Source organism: Taudactylus pleione, unplaced genomic scaffold, assembly GCF_031769625.1.
Source record: "Taudactylus pleione unplaced genomic scaffold, aTauple2 ptg000125l, whole genome shotgun sequence".
Taxonomy (NCBI): domain Eukaryota; kingdom Metazoa; phylum Chordata; class Amphibia; order Anura; family Myobatrachidae; genus Taudactylus; species Taudactylus pleione.
Window position 1 is genome coordinate 5,281,278 of NW_028284527.1, and position 20,998 is coordinate 5,302,275.

The 20,998-nt window shown below is 43.9% G+C and overlaps 1 protein-coding gene across 1 annotated transcript in view; it reads left to right on the forward strand.

The window, feature by feature from the left end:
- The window catches only part of GGPS1 (geranylgeranyl diphosphate synthase 1), a 102,030-nt gene that overhangs the window by 33,954 nt on the left and 47,078 nt on the right, over positions 1–20,998 (forward strand). Inside the window, exon 2 of the mRNA XM_088472535.1 lies at positions 10,769–10,883. Coding sequence (XP_088328661.1) covers positions 10,814–10,883 — 70 coding nt within the window. The 5' untranslated portion in view covers positions 10,769–10,813. The remainder of the gene's footprint in view (positions 1–10,768; positions 10,884–20,998) is intronic.

Sequence of the window (20,998 nt, forward strand, 5' to 3'; positions counted from 1 at the left end):
CGCTATATGCTTGAGGATGGATCACATTAACATATGCAATACAGGCCAGAAAGTCTGTAACTAGAATCAGAGAGCTAGAAAAAGTAGCCCAAATTGGAATTTAATATAATTTGTGCAGTCCTGTAATAAAAATTAAACAAAGAGGATTTTGGTACTTACCGTTAAATCAATTTCTCCGATTCCATAGGGGACACTGGAGTACATACAGTGGGGTATAGATGGGTGTAAGAGTGGAGCCTGGTACTTAAAATTTCTATAGAGGAGTAGCTGGCTCCTCCCCCTCTATACCGCACCTGAACCCGGTTAAGATTAACCAAGCCCGAGTGGGGCCAGGGAGCATAGCCCACAAGGAGGAGGAGCCAACCAAGAAGGTCTAAGAACGGGAACAGTCATTCTAAGTGACAAATGAACTACACACTGCAGACAATGAAGCCAGTGGCAAACGCAGGATTTCTAGAGGGGGGTTTCCAAATGCTTGACTTTAGAGCGAGTGTGCCCAGTCCATGAAGAGGGCATAATTAGCACTTAACCAGCTTTAATATGTGTCATACATAGTGTATAGCATGTCATGATAATTCCAGCATACACAGGACCAGTGATCACAGCCATTATATATGAGCTGAATGTTTTAATTTCAGATGTGGGCTCCATTCCAGAGCATTGGAGCAAATCCGGGAGTCTGGGGGAGCAGCAGAAGAACCCAGCACTACCCTGGGCATATAAGTACATATTGGCCTCGTTATGCACTGGATAGTGTATTATTATATGGTATTAATAATTAACCATATTGATGGTCTATAGCAGTGCACCCCTAACAGTGCATGTTTTCCAGATCTCCTAGTTGGTGCACAGATGTATGTTAAAAGATCCACAGGCTGGTGTTAATTATTTTATTTGTGATACTGAGAAGCACATGCAGCACTAGTAAAATTCTATATTACTATTTCTATTGTGGTCATGGTGTGGGCTGGGGAGGGGGGTTTCCAGGCAACCGGAAACCCCCCTGCATTTGCCTATGGAAGCTGCAGCGAAAACCGCCAACACTGCAGGAAGGCACAGCGCTGGGAGTGTGTCCAGTGTCCTCTATGGAATCGGAGAAATGGATTTAACGGTAAGTACCAAAATCCTCTTTTCTCCTTCATCCACTAGGGGACACTTTATTATATACAGTGGTGACGTCCCAAAGCTGACCTCCCCAGGTGGGAAGGCACTGAGACCTGCAGACGTCTGCGACCAAGAGAAGAAAAGGGGACCGGAAAACAACGGATCACCATGATCCCTCATGAAGAATGTCCTGAACAGACATATCTCAAACTGACCAGCGCAAGTACTGCCCTGCCCTGGACACCCTGTGGGACCTTTTCTGAGAACACAGAAGCAACCAAGAGGACTAAAAAAATTTGTTAAAGCCTGGAATGAATATGAGAATCAATACAAAAAGAGGCAGTGAAAATGCAGCTGCAGCTTACCAAAGAAGAATCTCAAGAACGAGCAACCTAGAAGGCCAATACTGGCCGCTACAACAGAGTTGAACAACCTGCAGCGCTCATATCAATCAGAAGAAAAGATTAAACCAGAAGGGATTTAAACAAAGTTCCAAACTCTGACAATACGTAACAACGTCAAGAAACAATGGTCGAGGAGGACCCAGAAGAAAGTCCACATCTTCTAGGAACACAAACCCAACAATTGGCTGAATCGGCAGGTAATCCCCACGATTTTGAGAATACAGAAACAGGAGCATCTGGTAAGTAGAACTCCCGCAGGAGGGTAACTGAATAGGTAGCAGGGCAACAGATACCGAAACTACTGAGAAGACAATGGTCTGCACCCAGAACGAGTCCAGACAAAAAAAATTAACCACTGGTGGATTGATGAAGATAAGACGGAACAGCAGGAAAACCTATTATAGTATATTGTTGCAGTGTGGGAGGAACCCCAACAAGCACAGGAAGAATATACAAACTCTAAACAGTTAATGCTAAAGTGGGTATCGAACCCACAACTTCAGTGCTGTGAGGCAGTAATGCCAACTATCACACCGTCTGCGCTGCCCCTGAGAACCACGATGTGGCAAATCGAGCAGCAGCAGACCTCTAAGCGATGAAAGCACCCCTACAGCCGCCCATGTCAGGTAGCTAATAATAATGAACTATGCAGACGAACACCAACCAACGCAGCATCAGCCATGGGTCGCCTGCAAGATGAAAGAAACGTAAAAACCCATAGAGCACGGACAGACGTGGAACCATGATAAAATCATATGACCTGTGCCACAGACCTCTGAAGAGGGTGTAGAATAACCTTGATCCCCCGGCAACTATCAACAGGCCAATCTCCAAAGGAAGTCACAAAGAAACCATGGGCTACGCTAAGGCATTAGAGCAACAGTAGATTATAAATTTGCGCGAAAAGGACCTGGAACACGATAGGGAACCTTGAAACCTAAGCTAGACTACCTACAGAGCAGACTAAAACCTTAATTGAATATACTCCAGGTAACAAATGTTTAAAATTTGTCAACAGAAAACCAAAAGACAACTAAGGTAACTTAATTAGAAAAGAAGGATCTACTCAGGAGCAAAATAAATAATCCAATGCAACCTGGAGAGGTAGGCTGATATAAAGAACACACAAAGACTGACATTCCCTCCTATGTCAACCTAGTAGACAAAAGGGAACATATCAACTATCCGCAGTCTCCTTAAAACCGTATAGCGAGCCCACTACTTTATGCTCAAAAGATCTGTCCTGCTCAACCATCTGTCGATTGAGAGTGGACACCTATCAAGGCAAATTTAGTTGCCCTATAAGATGCCTGAATCACCATCTAGAGAAAACCTCAATAAGTCTGTACTGTATACCGACCAACCGCTCTACTGGAGCACAAATTAAGTTGACACTAAATAATGATAGTCCCACAAATAGAGGAGTAGCACCTCCAGCATCGGATACGTGGAATCCTCGTTATCAAGGTAACGCAAAGAGCCGGTATTTTCCTTGTGAATCTCACACTTGTAAAGCGTTACCAATGCGCATTCTGTAGACACCTGTAAAGGACAGGGGAGGACCTAGGATCACAAACACGCAAGTCTACTCTACACTGACCTCCTAGTGCCATGTGGCTTCCCGAACAGGGTGAACCCTAGTGTCCTGCACCTGGAATTCCCAGGCGGCTTGCCATCCTAGTAATAAACAGGAACTCCTGCTTAGTTCGCCAGATCAGACGATCGTGGGTGTGTTTAAAACCTGTACTAGGTATTGAACCCTTGACTGACCCAGTTTAAATCTATAGAACATGAGCTCTAGCCCATAGAGCCACCTAATCTACTTCCAGGGTGGCAAGACTGTAGTCTGAAAGACACGGAGAGGTATGAGAGCTCCTAAGTATGGAGCCAATTGGCCTGAAAGGGAGTACCCGAAAGATCTAGACAATCATTGTTGTGGATCAACTTTGCACTTTCTGTTATGCAGTCAGATAGCTTACCAAATATAGTTACCTGCCATTACGTCAAGTTCTGCCAGAAAGCAGAAAAGTCGCCATGCTAGATGTGTGAGTTGCACAGAAGTTCGTTATCTTTTAAAAGAGTTACAAGTGTCAACCTCGGAATTGAACCTCTTACCTGTGAGCATTTATAAACCGCTTGTACTGACAGTAGGGTCCTCTCTGAAGACAACAGAAAGCTGTTATGTAGAATACCAGTGACTACCGTAAAAGGTCAGAGACCCTACGTTTTAGATAACATTCTTTAGTCTGGATCTGCTTCAGTTGGAGATGCGGCCTGTTCTACAAAAATTAGGAGAGTTGTTAGCAAAAACGTATGAATACTCAGAGGAACCATACGCTTTGACTCACAGAATCAACCCCAGAGAGATATAATGAGACGTACTTATATAGACATATTTACATAATATATGTATTTAAACTTTTTATGAACTTTTTATGTGTATTTAGTTTTGTTTTTTTTGTACTAGAAACACCCAATATATTCGTATAAATATGTATTTTATAGATCTACCCCTGATGAAGTCTTGACGTAAGACGAAACGCGTAGGGTTTACACTAATGGTGGACATTATGTTATAAACCTTCATTCATTTGTAAGGTGTGGAAAATCTATTTTTATCTGTATAAAAGATGTTGATGTATTAACATATTTATACATTTATCTATCTGAATTTGCGAATTTTTTAATAAAGATTGTTTTACATTGTATTAATGTTGGCCTTTGGGCCTATCTTGGGTGTTTTTCTGGTATGAGGGTATCTTGTAGAACCTCAAGAAGGACGTTAAAACAAGTTTTGTCATATGAACTCTCCGATCAGCTCTGAAAAGCGAGCACGAAAGTTATCTACATTCACAAAACAGAAATAACTGGAGCCTATAAACCCTGAAGGGATTGTTATTTACGAAGAATATAAGAATTGCCTGTATTATTAAGTGTGTTGTAGCGCCCTTGAAGTAATTGTTTTGTATACGTATATATATATATACACATATATATATATATATATATATATATATTAAACAGACCTAGACGATGTACTCACTAAGGAGAACGCTGACAGAGACTGCCTCCTATACAGTGTGTGGGCGGCTATCTCCCCCCACGTGGTAACTTTTCGCTTTTGGCAGGGAAGCCATTACTATAATGTACCCACCAACGGACGCAATATGTCCGGTGGGTCTGGGGTGGGAGCCGCTCGTTGTTTGTGTCCCTCGAGACACGTGCAGATGTGCAGCTCAGCGCTGTCTGCCTGCTGCTAGGGGCGGCAAGCATGTCTGGGGAGCATCCTCAGCACGTTCCCAGTTGGCAGTGGTAGTTACTGACCAGCTCCCTGCAGGGATTTCCTTTGGGCACCCACGCTACATCACCCACCCTCCTTGCTAACAAGGAGGGTGGGGCATACTTGCCAGTCCTGCCGCTGGTGAATGGCTTGTAACGAAGACCCAGACACTGGAGCGTGCGCTGTGGCGGGTCTTCCCTCTGACTGTGGCCAGCGGCCAGGCTATCAGCCATGAGTACCGACACGAGCGCGTGCGCTGTGGCGGGATCTCAGAGGCAGTTGACCAGGGTCCTGAACACGAGCGCATGCGCTGTGGCGGGTCCCCTTTCTGATACTGGCTAGTATGTGTGGGCCGGACCCGGACACTAGCGCGTGCGTTGTGACGGGTCCTCAGAGTCCGGCGGCTTCCGATGTTGCAGGCAGACTGTTGGTCATATAGTCTGCCTGTAGAACAGAATAGATAGAATAAAATTAAAATAACGTAAAAAGGGCTGGAGACAGCCTCAGTGCACCCGCTCCTCTCTGGCACAAATTGAAACTGAGTTCGGGTTTGGTATAGAGGGGGAGGAGCCAGCTACTCTTCTGAAGAAATTTAAAGTGCCAGGCTCCACTCTCACACTGGAGTATGTACCCCACTGTATATAGTCCAATGTCCCCTAGTGGATGAAGGAGAAATCATATTCTTGTTTGTGGTACTACAGCCAATCAATGTTGATTGCTCTTTTGAGAGTGATATGCCAACCATGATGCAAGTACCCAACACGAGACAAGATCCCAATTACCTGATTGGCCTTTTCTTGCTGGTGTAGAAAGGGAATAAATATGTATGGAAATCAGTAGGGTTATTTATGGGAATATATAGTAACCTAAATTGTTTTGATAATCTATGTAATTCTTATGAAATACAGTGTAAATTTTTCTAGCAATCTAAATTTAGTGTTAATACATTGCAACAAATCAAACAAGTGTGATCTCTTTATTGTGTTCTTTTGAAAATGTCTTGAAACTGTATATTCAGATAAATTTTTTGTTATTTTTCATCACTTTATTATTTATAATCCATTGTTTTTATTAAACATCTACTGTACAGTATAAATTAATTTTGCATGAAACTGTTGTTGTGCAGTAGTAAGTTAATGATATGCAATTTCTCATACAAGTCCTGGCAGACAGTTTCAGAGGCCCTGATAGTCTGTTACAAGTCTGGACAACTTTTGGGTCTGCAAGTTTTATAAAATTACAAGGCCCAGCAGGGTATGCTGGGCTTTGTAGTTTCCCAACACCTGGAGAACCACAGTTTATTCTGGCTTTTATATCTGATCATAGGGGTATATTTACTAAACTGCGGACTTTTAAAAGGTCAGTTGTTGCCCATAGCAACCAATCAGATTCTAGCTATTATCTTCTAGAAGGTGCCAGAGAACTAAGTAGAATCTGGTTGCTATGGGCAACAACTTCACTTCTGAAAACCTACACTTTATTAAAAATACCACCTAGTGTCATTCTTTGCTGTGTATATGCCTGAAGGTTTGGACTGTCCTCCTTGGATGCTAACTTAATATCACTTTAATCTTTTTAACCCCTTTCATCACTGTTATACCACTTTTCCACCAAAGTCATATCCCAGGTTATTACCGGGCCAACTCGGGTCGAGGTTTGGTGTGAAAGGGTTAACCCACGTTGTGTTATTTTGGTAGCGTGCCATAAGGTACACTGATGCGTTGACACTGTTTTTACAGGGTGTAGCATGCAATAGGGTACACGGAAGTGCTAGCACTGTTTGTGTAGCATGCAATAGGGTACACTGAAGTACTGGTACTGTTTGAATAGTGTGTAGTGTTCATTAGGTACAAAGGTGTTAGCACTGTTTGGACATCTCGTAGCATGTAATGAGATACACGTGCAGGCATTGCGGGAACAGCGCTAAGCGTGCATTGACAGGCAAGGATGTGTTGGCACTGTGGGAACAGCACATAGCATGCAATGAGATACATGGAGTATATTGCACTAACCTTTGAGCTCAAAACTAACAGCAAGTGTATCAGAGTACATACACACACATAGATGATAAAGGCAAACAGGTGGAATTGGTGCAACCAAATTCCCTGGAGCAGAGTCTAATACCCCTGTCTGACTTCACCAGAAATGCCCGCAAGAGGATATGGACTTTATTAAGTGAGGGCCCAGGTAGTTGATTCCCACTGTGAAAGCAACAGAGAGCTGGTATGAAAATTCTCCACCATTTTCTCCCTCTCCTCTAATTCTTCCATTTATTTACTTCCCTTACCTTCTCATTATGCCTTCCGATTGCTGTCCATGCTGGTGAGATGTAACAGAGGGGAGGGAGGGAGAAGTCTCTATTAAAGGCAAATTTGTATTAAAAAAAGGTATTTAAGACTATATTTGTTGGATTCCACTGAGTGAAAAATCAAAGGCTTATGCTGTGCATACACTGGACAGATATCTGACAGATAATTGCATAATCTGGCTGGCTGGAATGAAAACCTGGTAATGTATGAGAGCAAATGACAATCGACCATATGGTCTTAAACTCTGGAAAACGGACAAAAACAATTGTTCAAATTGGTTAAATTCATTTGATTTAACCAGTTTGTCTGAACGACCATTTTTGTCTGTTTTCCAGTGTTTGTGAGCAAATGGACGATTGTCATTTACTCCCATACATTACCAGGTTTTCATTCCAACCAGCCAGATTGGACAGATATCTTAACAGATAATTGTATAGTGGATGCCCAGCTTTATTCATGGTGCAGGCACTATATATGAAATTGACGATAATTATCACCTCTTTGGTATAATTGGTTGTTGACTATGACCCCACAAAATCCCTGACTTTGTGCAAGTGTACCTAGAAGAATTGATGCTGTTTTGAAGCAAAGGGTGGTCACACCAAATATTGATTTGATTTAGATTTCTTTCCTGTTCATTCGCTTTGCATTTTGTTAATTGATAAAAATAAACTAGTAACACTTCTATTTTTTTAAAGCATTCTTACTTTGCAGCATTTTTTTCACACCTGCCTAAAACTTTTGCACAGTACTGTATGTATGTACGTACAAAAAGGAACTTCATTTTTCTTGGAAATGCAACCTAGATCTTTTTGAATGCTTCTAGAATAAACTTAATGAATAATGCAATGCATTGCATAAATAGGAATATTTATTTATTATTTATTACCAGTTATTTATATAGTGCACACATATTCCACAGCTCTTTACAGAGACTATCTAACCATTCACATCTGTCCCTGCCCCAGTGGAGCTTACAATCTATATTCCCTACCACATGCTCACACACATACACACTATGGTCAATTTTGTGGGGAGCCAATTAACCTACCAGTATATTTTTTAAGTGTGGGAGGAAACCGGAGTACCCGGAGGAAACCCACGCAAGCAGGGAGAATATACAAACTCCACACAGTTAGGGCCGTATTGGGAAACGAACCCATGACCTCCGTGCTGTGAGGCAGTAACGCTAACCATTACACCGTCTGTGCTGCTTGAATATTGGGTCAAGACATAATATACTTTTTTTTGTATGAAAAACAGCATAAAGACACATGCTCTGATTTCATACAGATGAACAGTTTGCATCAATGTTCAAAAGATGATAGAGAAATGCTGATTGGTGGATTTTCCCTGCAGGTAAGGGACAGTGTATCTTAAAAGAAAGAGTGGCAGGTATAAATATTCTGGTTCAAAATTGAAGTTTAGAGGGATGTTTATAATACAACATTGTAACTTTTGTTTAATGTGATTGAACAATTTTGTTAAAAGATGTAATAGTCTGGAATCTGAAGGTGCATACACGCTTCATGTAAAATATACCCAAATCGTGACGATGCTGATGCGCGTTCCCCCAGGTCGTACATCGCATCTTCAGATCTGCCGTGCTGTAGGGCAGATCTGACGATAATAGTCACGATGCACTGGAATAGTTAGGAGGCGTGATAGATCGTTTGTCACATTGGACAGTTTTTAACACCAAATCGTGCCCACAACTGCCGGGGAGCTGCTGGGGAGAGTTCAGGGGGAAATCGGACACGATGTCGGATCGTGAGCACATCGCCAAGTGTGTAGGCACCATGACGTCATTTTTGTGTTTGTCATGGTCACTGGTCCTGACCAAGGATGGATGAATTAGCTGGTATACTTTAAGCTTAGCTTTGCTAGCATCATTTATATTTTATAGTTAACTCCATTGGCATGATATGGTATTTTTAAGTTTCCACTTTATATAAAAATAAAGTCTTTAATGTGGACAGGGCTGTGGAGCCTGAGTTAGTAGAAATGTAGCAAATCCAACTCCAGTTTTAAAATATATCTTCTAATACTGCTGGAGAAAAAGTCAACCAAGTTGACCAAGACAAGGAAAGACCTGCACTTTACAAATAAAGCTCAAACTACTTTTTACATTTTATAGAGAACTGTATTGAAAATGTAAATAATTTTGCATTACTATTACGTATTTAAAAACATTAATTGTAAATGAATCCGGTCTTTCAACTAAAGTTTAACATGCTAGAAATACAGCGTTTTCTTAATTTTTTTTAGTGCTTCTGATTTTAACATTAATATTCTAATGAGTAGGAAACCTGACATGGGGAACAATGTGTAACATCCTTCCCCGACACTCACTCTATCAGCCACACACAGTGCTTAAAGTGGTCCTGGAGAAGTAGTCAAACTCACCCCCCGGCACTTATTTAAGAAAAGGGACTGCGTGCACCGCAAAAAAGGGGAGTGGTCTCAATAAAGAAAGGGGCGTGGTCACACAATAGTATCCCCAATCAAATTACGCCACACAGTAGCACAATCTTATTCACATTACACCGCACATAGTGCCCCTGATTCACATTACACCACACAGTAGTGTCTTATTCATGTTATGACACACAGTAGTGCCCCTGTTACACACTGCTCACATTAGTGACCCTTATGCACAATGACCACAGTAGTAGTGCCCCTAATACACATAATGCCCACAGTAGTAGTGCCTCTTAGCCAATACCCACAGCAGCAGTGCCCATTACACATGCCCACAGCAGTAGTGCCCATTACACATGCCCACAGCAGTAGTGCCCCTTGTGCACTGCCCACTGTAGTGGTAGTGCCCCTTATGCAGTGCCCACAGTGGTAGTGCCCCTTATGCAGTTCCCACAGTAGTTTTGCCCCTTAAGCAGTGCCCCCTATGCAGTACCTCCAGTGGTAGTGCCCCTCAGTGGTAAAGCCCCCTGTAGTAGTGTCCCCATTTGTAATGCCCCCTGTAGTAATGCCCCTTAAACAAAAATAAGTTACTTACCTTTAGCCCCGCTCCTACGTCCGCTGCCGTTCTGTCTGGCCCGCCCGTTCCTAGGAACTATTGGAGAGACGTCATGACGTCTCCCATAGTGCACACTGCGGAAGCCAGAGCTTAGGAGTGAGCTCCAGCTGCCACTGTGGGGAAGGAGTCAGGCGCCTGCTGATAAAATCTCAGCGGGTGCCCGACATATCCCTGCGTCACCGGGCTGACATCCTGGGTTAGGTTGGCCGGAGGAGGCGAAACTGGTTCCATCTCCAAATGGAACTGACGGAACGCAGTTCCACCATGTTCCGTCCCACTTTAACCCCTGCTCACACATATACACTCAATTTTAAGTGTGTCTTTCCCAAGTGGTATTCACTGTAGAAAATACATATATGTGAACATAGAAGAAATATATTGGGTTGCTCCAAAATATGCAGGTGGCTGCCACTGCAAACTTGACAGAAATATGTTGCTAGTGAAATTTGAATATATTGCACTTTATACATAATACTGTCCTTGAGGATTTCTGTAAAAACAAATAGAACCTTGTCATATCCATGGCTAGTTTAATGTTCATTTCATATGCTCATTTAATTTCATATCCCTATTTTGGACTCTATAGTACTAGAACACTTTTAAATAAAAAAAAATGTTGCTTTTCCCATTCCAGAATTATTTTACCAGCTGGTCCAACATCTCAGATTGAAAGAAAAAAATGGCAAACTCCAAAGAGACCTCACAAAGAATCTTACTTGAACCTTACAAGTATTTACTGCAGCTTCCAGGTACTTTACTATTTATTTTTACCCTTTGTGTTTCACAGTGAATAGTACTTCTGTTGTCATATATTTGGAATATTTAATTGTTGGAGTAATAGTTTTTCTTGGAGTTGCTTATAGGCTTACTGCCCAAACGGTGAATTATTCGCTACAACCTACAGACAGATATATTCTTGAAATTCGTGCAGACCAGAAATAGCTCACCTTAGTTATACTTCGCTATGGAGAGCTGGTTTACATGGTATATCTTCTTCGGGGTCCACAGAAAATACCTTGGGATATATGGTTGGAGTGATCCAGGCACCAAACAGTTAACAAGCTTCAGCTCTCTGGATGCACTGGGTCCTCTTCCATATGTACCCTTCCCTGGCTACAGGTAGTTAGTTTTTTTTTGTGTGGTACGAGAGGGCACCTTACTGACAGTGGAACTGCGGCAGCAGTCCCAAACAAATTTTATTTTTATTTTTTTCTTCAAGCAGCGGCGCATGCTGAATCAGGGGAACCTGGAGCAGCTAAGCATCCGGATAGACGCTTGTGTCGCCGGTCCATCTTCCCCCGTCAGTGCCGGAACACCACTGACTGCATTGGTGATTTTTGGCGGGCCTAGCCAGCCCAGGACTGCAACCTGAAACATCGGGGATGACAGGTAAGGGTTCCCCGCGGCCGCTGACACGTTGAACCATGTGGCAGTCCGTGCCTCCGGTGGTGTAGACTCGCCGGACGACACTGTTGTGAGGAGCCTTGTGCAAACTGTCTCCAACACTAGACCACCGGGACTTGAGGGATCCTGACACTCAGGGGCTTGATGGCGGCGGCCATGTCAGTGGGCCTGGTGGATCCATACAGCAAAGGGGAGGTACGCTTTCCCCTGGCGGCCCCTCCCCCGACCCAGACGCTGGTTCAGATATGAGTTCCGGCGTTTCTGGTTGCTCCTCCCAGCCTCCCTCTATATGAGTCGGAATGAGAACCACTCTCGGGTGCTCTTGCTGGAGGTGTGCTCAGGAGGTTAGGTCAGTCTCCCTGTATGCCTCTCCTACGGTGATCAGGTCATACATAGCTCCATATCCTACCTGGGCTATTGGTAGTGGATTAAGGGCCTGATTCAGACCCGTTCACTATTTGCGGCCGCTCTCTGTCAAAAAGGGGCCGTCTATGCAAATCATGCGCTCGCTCTTTGCGGTGTAAGGACGCCTCTATGTCTAAGCGAGCGACGGCATATTGCGCTCGCAAGTGTTTAAAGATGCCCCCTTGCCACTCGCTACACACGTCATATTCGGGAAATGTAGGATTAATCGGGAACATCGGGAGCCAACGGAGCTGCTCGCAGCGCTTGAGATAGACCCAACCCCCCCCGCAAGCACTGCGAGCACTTCAGGGAAAAACCAACCAGTCACGTGTTCAATGACGCTACTTTGCTAATTATGCACACCCATTAAACTCTGTTCTGACGGTCAGGCACGCCTGCGTTCGCACATCCACTCCCCCGTTCACAAGCACCATCCCCTGTTACCACCCACAAATGGGCTATCTGTCACTCAAAGTAGTCTGTGTACAACGAGCGGCCGATTTCACATCGCAGACGCTTGTTTGGGCACGCGCACTGTGACTTATACGCATGCGCAGCTTATCTACCGGGTCTGAATCAGACCCTAAGAGCATAGTGCATATATATTTTGTGACACAGTCGGGATAGGGGTCCCTCTCCTGGGGGCAGATGGACTCCCTCTTTACACACACAGCAGCCGGAGAAACAGGACACGGCCTGATTCAGACCCGGTCACAAGCACTGTTCGCTCGCAACTGGGTCGATGGTGGGCCAGTGCGCATGCGCACGATGGAGCCGGCTCCATTGTGCGCATGCGCGTGACCCGAATAGCGATGGGCAATCCGTCGCTCCGGGTCTCGTACCAAAGGGGGCATGCTGTCGATGTTGAGTGACAGCACACCCCCTTTGGTGGGTGGGCTGGGGGAGTGGCTGCCCAAACAGAGGTGTTCCCATGTGAACGCCTCCATTTGGGGGCGGCCCCACTGACATCACGAGTGATGTCAGTGGGAGAGATTTCGGCTCTGTTAGAGCCGAAATCTCTCTGGGGCTTGCGGCAACGAGACCCTACCACAAGGGTCTCGTCACAAGCCCGATGGTCGCGATGGTCTTTACCATCGCGACCATCTTCCTGGCCACTCGCTATAGCTGTGGGTGGTCACCCACAGCTATGCGAGCGGCCAGGAGGCCGTTCTAAACAACCAGAAGGCCGGCCCTGATTCAGAGCCAGTCTTTATTGTACCAGATACATAAACAAAATCCTAGCCCGTCTGGGCTCTAACTAGACAGTAGGTTCCCTCACTATCAGAACACTAAAAAAGTTCACGTCCACAGTACTTACAGGTTTGTATCAAACAGTGTCTCAGAGCAAGCTAGCCTGTGGGCCCGCTCTCCCAGGTGTGAGACACTCAGCCACAACTAAACCCAGCTTATACCAGCCATTTCCAGGTGCAAGCCCTAATGAGCCTGCTACCAGGCTGAAAGGCCCAACACCTGGAGTGGCCTGTGGATGGAGCCCTCCCTCTCCTCACATCCACACCCCCAGGACCCATTCCAGCTTTTCACCAAACCCGACATTTCTAGTCTGTTTTGTCAAACAGACTTCTCCTGGGGGTTTCAAAACACATAGGACAGGAATCTGGGACACACACAGAAGGCATTCCAAACTTTTCCAGTGGGATATAAAATTAATAAACGGTCTGTGCTCCTAAGAAGGGATCGTGTTGTACCACTAGCTGCTATCCCAAAGGGTTGTCCTTCCTTCCCAAAATAGAACCGTAAATATATAAAAGAGGGAAGCCCTCTGTGGTGGACAAAAGGGGAATTAATACTAAAGCAAAAATTTTTGAATGGGCTGACACGGGGTATAATGTATTGGTGAGGTCAGTACGGATTGTAAAGTATGATAAAGTTAATGAAGATAATCCAGTTGGTGTCAGGTGGGCAATAACTTGGGGCTGGGACTTGTTGGTAATGATCAATATGCGTCTTACTGGAAGAAATGTTTGTGTCCAAAACTCCTAGGCAATCACTGTGGGCAGGGAGTTCAGTGGTTTCTCAGGATAATGATGGACTGGGAATGTCAATAGTGAAGTCCATAGATTATGCACATCAGTAGGCAAAAACTTGCTGCTGGATGTTCTAATTAAATTAATGGTCTTGTGCTTCTGAAGCCCAGTGTTTTGCAATTATTGCATCTACCTCAATGAAAAGAACCACCCTTAACTGTTGATCCTACTAAGGTGGTCTGTGTTGTAACTTTATCTATTTTGTGGTGGTTGTGAACCAATTTCTTCTTTATATCAGGTTTTTGAGGTAACATTTTGTTCACATTGTCATCCATTTGGAGGATATACCAATGTTTATTAAGGATATTCCTCACCTTTTTAGCCACTCCCGTATATTGTGTTGCAAAGTAGATTTTGTCAGTCTCTTCGACTGTTTGTTAGAGTCTGCAATTAGTGTGTCCCTAGGTATTAACTCTAATTCTCGAAAAGCTCCTTCTACTACCCCCATGTCATAGTCTTTTTCTTTGAATTTGCATTTGAGGTCTGAGCCGTGTGGCCTGTAATCCTCTGTTTGTACAATTCAGCCTGAGTCTAGTGAACTTCCCTTTCGGAATCCCTTTTATCCAACTAGGGTGATGATTACTCTGTGCCAAGATATAACTATTTACGTTCACCTGCTTATAATGGGAATTGATTTTATATTGACACACAATTTCATGTGGTTTGGTGACAAGTTTTATTTGCAGCGGAGGGGTACAGCCATGGGGACCAAGTTCGCCCCGAGTTACGCCAATCTCTTCATGAGTCATTGGGAGGATCTGAACATCTGGTCCAATGCGGAGCTTGGGACGAACTTGGTCCTCTGGCGGAGGTTCATTGATGATGTCCTGTGTATATGGCGGGGGGACAAAGCATCTCTTACAATTTCCTGGTTTATATCAATCAAAATTATAGAAATCTTAGATTTACTTCCACCTATAGCAAAGACAAGATAGAATTCCTAGATTTAGAAATTTTTGTTACAGACTGCAAACTTCAGACAAGAACCCATTATAAGCAGGTGAACGTAAATAGTTATATCTTGGCACAGAGTAATCATCACCCTAGTTGGATAAAAGGGTCTACGAATCAAAAGTGCAGTTTACTAGACTCAGGCTGAATTGTACAAACATAGAGGATTACAGGGCACTGGGCTCAGACCTCAAATGCAAATTCAAAGAAAAAGACTATGACATGAGGGTAGTAGAAGGAGCTTTTTGAGAATTAGAGTTAATACCTAGGGACACACTAATTGCAGACTCTAACAAACAAACAGTCGAGGGGACTGACAAAGTCTACTTTATAACACAATATACGGGAGTGGCTAAATAGGTGAGGAATATCCTTAATAAACATTGGTATATCCTTCAAATGGATGACAATTTGAACACAACATTACCTCAAAAACCTGATATAGTCTAACGCAAGGCCCCTGATATAAAGAAGAAATTGGTTCACAACCACCTCAAAATAGATAAAGTTACAACACAGACCACCTTAGAAGGATCAACAGTTGAGGGTGGTTCTTTTCATTGTGGTAGATGCAATAATTGCAAAACACTGGTGTCACGGCCAGGGTATTTCAGCATGGCGCTAGGCGAGTGTTACCTGTGAGGTCATTGTGGCGCGGGCTGTCTGGTGGCGGAGATGGTGTCTGGCGGGGGGCTTTGGCTGTGCGCGTTGTGTGGGCCTGTTGTCACTCTGCGCTGGTAAGGCCTGGCGGTGTCTCCATTCCGTTTGGCATGGGCGCCGCCATCTTGCCTCGTGGCCATGTGATGCGGCTGGCCAATCCTGGTGAGTCACATGTTCCCTGAAAAGACACTATTGGTGGCCTTCTCTGAAGGCAGATATAATGGAGTTTATCTCTTCCTGCTCCTCCTGTGCCCAGCATAAATCATCACGACAAGCTCCAGCTGGGGAATTGCTTCTATTACCTACTCCATCACGTCCATAGACTCATCTCTCCATGGATTTCGTCACAGACCTGCCAGTCTCTCAAGGTTTCAACACTATCTGGGTTGTAATAGACCGATTTTCTAAGATGGTCCACTATATACCGTTGAAGAAGTTACCTTCTGCCCCTGACCTGGCACAGTTGTTTGTCCAACACATATTTCGTCTACATGGCCTTCCTGCTGAAATTGTCTCTGACCGTGGTGTGCAGTTTACTGCAAAATTCTGGAGGGCTTTGTGTTCTGTTCTTCAAGTGAAGTTAAACTTTTCCACGGCCTACCATTCGCAAAGCAACGGCTCCACCGAGAGAGTTAATCAAGATCTAGAGACTTTCTTAAGAATTTTTATGTCATCTTCCCAGGACAATTGGGCTGCAGGGCTGCCTTGCTGCCGTGGGCTGAGTTTGCACATAATGCTTCCTACCACTCGTCAACTAACCAAATGCCATTTCAGGTTGTATATGGCCTTCATCCTCGTGTTCCCGAATTCCGAAGCCTGCCTGTTTTCGATGTTCCGGCCGTGGAGGACACGGTGCAGAATTTTGCTGCCATCTGGACTCCAGTACGGTCTGATTTGTTGAAGGCATCCTCTCGCTATAAGACCCAGGCCGATAAGAAGCGTAGAATAGTTCCACGCATGCAAGTTGGAAGCCAGGTCTGGTTATCCACCCGGAATCTTCATCTGAGGGTTCCTTCTATGAAATTTGCACCACGCTTCATCGGTCCCTTCTCCATAACAGAAGTCATTAATCCAGTGACCTATCGTCTACAGTTACCCCCATACCTAAAAATCCCTAATTCCTTCCATATTTCCTTATTGAAGCCCCTGGTCCTGAATAAATTCCATAGTGCTCTACCTGCTTCTCCTCGAGTCCAGACGGAGAGAGGAGTTGAGTTTGAGGTCGCCCAGATCTTGGACTCTCGTCTACGCAGAGGTCATCTACAGTATTTGCTGGACTGGAAAGGTTACGGTCCAGAGGAACGTTGCTGGACCGATGCTCGTGATGTCCACGCTCCCACGCTCATCAGGAGATTCCATTCTCCCCATCCGGAGAAGCCTGGTGAGTGTCCTGAGGCCACCCCAAAAGGGGGGGGTACTGTCACGGCCAGGGTATTTCAGCATGGCGCTAGGCGAGTGTTACCTGTGAGGTCATTGTGGCGCGGGCTGTCTGATGGCGGAGCTGGTGTCTGGCGGGGGGCTTTGGCTGCGCGCGTTGTTGTGCGGGCCTGTTGTCACTCTGCACTGGTAAGGCCTGGCGGCGTCTCCATTCCGTTTGGCATGGGCGCCGCCATCTTGCCTTCTGGCCATGTGATGTGGCTGGCCAATCCTGGTGAGTCACATGTTCCCTCCGGCCAGTAACAGCATGGCATGGGGTATTTAGGAAGGGTCAGTGCCTTCCTTCTTTGCCAGTGCAACGTGTATCTCAGACTAGCTGAGAGGGAGTTGTCTGTGCTTATCCTGTTCCTGTGAATTCGCTGTCTGCCAGTCTGCCTGTCAGCTCCTAGCTCCCACTGGACTACCCCACTTCCTCCATCACCCTTGCCCATACCTGAGTGCCTGAGCCTGCTGACATCCTGCTCATTGCTTCAGTTCACTACCTGCATACCTGGCTTGATTTTTTTCAGTTTCACTACCTGCACACCTGGACAGCTCTAATTGCTTTTCTTGGACATTAACCCATTACTCCCACCACAGAACTCTTGTGCACATTTATATGTTCCTGGACTTTTGTTTACTGCCACATTATATGTCTACTCAAGCACTTATTAAAAATCCTAGTTTTATTTTCAAATCCGCTTCTGTGAGTGCTCCTGCTACCACCCCGGGTCCACAAACAATCCAGAACATAACAACTGGGCTTCAGAAGCACAAGACCTACATGTAGTTTCAAATCTAACCAAACTAATAGGGAATTTAAAATCAGGGAAACCTTGACATGTGACGGTGACAATATCATTTATCTTTTAGAATGTACTTGTAGATTGCAGTACGTAGGGAGGACAACAAGACCCCTCAAAGTCCGGATTCGAGAACACATATACAACATCAAGAGGGGTTTTGAAATCACAATGTCCAGGAACATTTCAAAATCAGACATGACTGCAATCTCAAAGGTTTAACATTTATTGCTATAGACAAAAAACATTACAACTGGAGAGGTGGGGATAGGATGGAGAGAATAGATCTATGAACTTCAGACACTACACCCAAATGGTCTGAATATAGACCCCTAATATTATTTAATAATATCACCAATCAGTCTAATATGACATCTTAAATGTCTATATTAAGAATAGATTCATCAAGTTTAACAATATCGATCCAGCGACACAGGCGGTGTCACATACAGACACCACCTATGTCTGGGCGCAAATATATTATAAAATATGTCCTGACCTTGTATAATATAACATATGTTAAGATCTATCAGTACATTTTATTATTGACCCTGATAATCATCATTTATTAATTTTGATAATTATGTTTAGAAGTCCCCAATCTGGTTAATCATTAAGCTTTCAGCTTATGGTCAACATGCATTCTGTACACACTAACTTCAGTTATAAAATATTCCTGACCTACAGTCAGGTCCATAAATATTGGGACATTGACAGAATTTTCAGATATTTGCCTCTATTCACCACCACAATGGTTTTGAAATGAAACAAACAAGATGTGCTTTAACTGCAGACTTTCAGATTTAATTTGAGGGTAATTACATCCAAATCGGGTAAACGGTGTAGGAATTACAACAGTTTCAATATGTGCCTCCCACTTTTTAAGGGGCCAAAAGTAATGGGACTATCAACTCAAAAGCTATTTCATGGACAGGTGTGGGCTATTCCCTCTTTATTTCATTATCAATTAAGCAGGTAAAAGGTCTGGAGTTGATTCTACGTGTGACATTTGCATTTGGAATCAGTTGCTGTCAACTCTCAATATGAGATCCAAAGAGCTGTCACTATCAGTGAAGCAAGCCATCATTAGGCTGAAAAATCAAAACAAACCCATCAGATAGCAAAAACATTAGGTGTGGCCAAATCAACTGTTTGTTTGGAACATTCTTAAAAAGAAAGAACGCACCGGAGAGCTCAGCAACACCAAAAAACCCAGAAGACCACGGAAAACAACTGTGGTGGATGACAAAAGAATTATTTCCCTGGTGAAGAAAAACCCCTTCACAACAGTTGGCCAAATCAAGAACACTCTCCAGGAGGTAGATGTATATGTGTCAAAGTCAACAATCAAGAGAAGACTTCACAAGAGTGAATATAGAAGGTTCACCACAAGATGTAAACAATTGGTGAGCCACAAAAACAAGAAGACTAGATTAGAGTTTACCAAACAACATCTAAAAAAACATTACAGTTCTGGAACAACATCCTATGGACAGATGAGACAAAGATCAACTTGTACCAGAGTGATGGGAAGAGAAGAGAAGGAAAGGAACTGCTCATGATCCAAAACATACCACCTCATCAGTGAAGCATGGTGGTGGTAGTGTCATGATGTGGGCATGTATGACTGCCAATGGAACTGGTTCCCTTGTATTTATTGATGATGTGACTGCTGACAAAAGCAGCAGAATGAATTCTGAAGTGTTTCGGGCAATATTATATGCTCATATTCAGTCAAATGCTTCAGAACTCATTAGACGGCGCTTCACAGTGCAGATGGACAATGACCCGAAGCATACTGCAAAAGCAACCAAAGAGTTTTTTAAGGCCAGAAAGTGGAATGTTATGCAATGGCCAAGTCAATCCCCTGACCTGAATCCGATTGAGCATGCATTTCACTTGATGAAGACAAAACTGAAGGGAAAATGCCCCAAGAACAAGCAGGAAGTGAAGACATTTGCAGTAGAAGCCTGGCAGAGCATCACCAGGGATGAAACCCAGCGTCTGGTGATGTCTATGCGTTCCAGACTTCAGGCTGTAATTGCCTGCAAAAGATTTGCAACAAAGTATTAAAAAGTGAAAGTTAGATTTAGGATTGTTTAGTTTGTCCCATTACTTTTGGCCCCTTAAAAAGTGGGAGGCACATATAGAAACCGTTGTAATTCCTACACCGTTCACCTGATTTGGATGTAATTACCCTCAAATTAAATCTGAAAGTCTGCAGTTAAATCACATCTTGTTTGTTTCATTTCAAAATCATTGTGGTGGTGAATAGAGGCCAAAATATGAAAATTCTGTCAATGTCCCAATATTTATGGACCTGACTGTATATTGTAAGTGACTACGATTGACCAACAGACAGAATATCATAATAGATTACTATTCATAGGGCATTCAGTTTAGAGTTCCAGTTTTAATTTGGTTATTATACACTAATACTCTTCATTGTAGGCTAGACTAAGGCAATATGGCCGCCTGTACTAGTTTGTATAGCTTCAATATGGACATTAGAGCTAATGACATCCAATATGGCCGCCGCTAATACAGGAAAGTCTCATACAAAAAGGCCGCTGACACTAGAGGGAATGATACCCAATATGGCCGCCGTTTACTTGCAAAAGTCTCACGCAAAATGGCCGCCACCATAGACGGAGACTACAATAGAGAAAATGTAGCCATGATTACACAGGGAATCATAGGGGAGACTACAGCCCAGCAACTTTAGTGTATGTCCTTCACCCACTGAGTTGGAGTCCAACAAGCACACAAGTATACATCTGAGCATGCGCGGATAGCGGAACCCGGAATTGCGGCGCGATCACCACACACCAGAGTTCCAATTAATTAGGAGGCTCACTATAAAGCATGGTGAGTAGTTGGTTACAGACATTTCCCTTGAAAAAGTCCCTCTATGGGAAGAAACGCATTGGGTAGCATTTTAAAGACACTTTTCTTTGTTTTTTTACATTAATCTGTGACTGCTGTGTATCTAGTGCTGTAGCACACAGCCTTTTATATTGTGACCAATAAATAGTCATTTATATTGGAGCCTTCACATTATTGAGTGTCACTCTCAGATCCCACTCACATGCACGCATCCATCAGAGAGTTCGCAGAAAGTGTCGGACCAGCAGCAACAGATTTGGTAAGTAGATCCATCTTACCTGCTATCGCACAGCA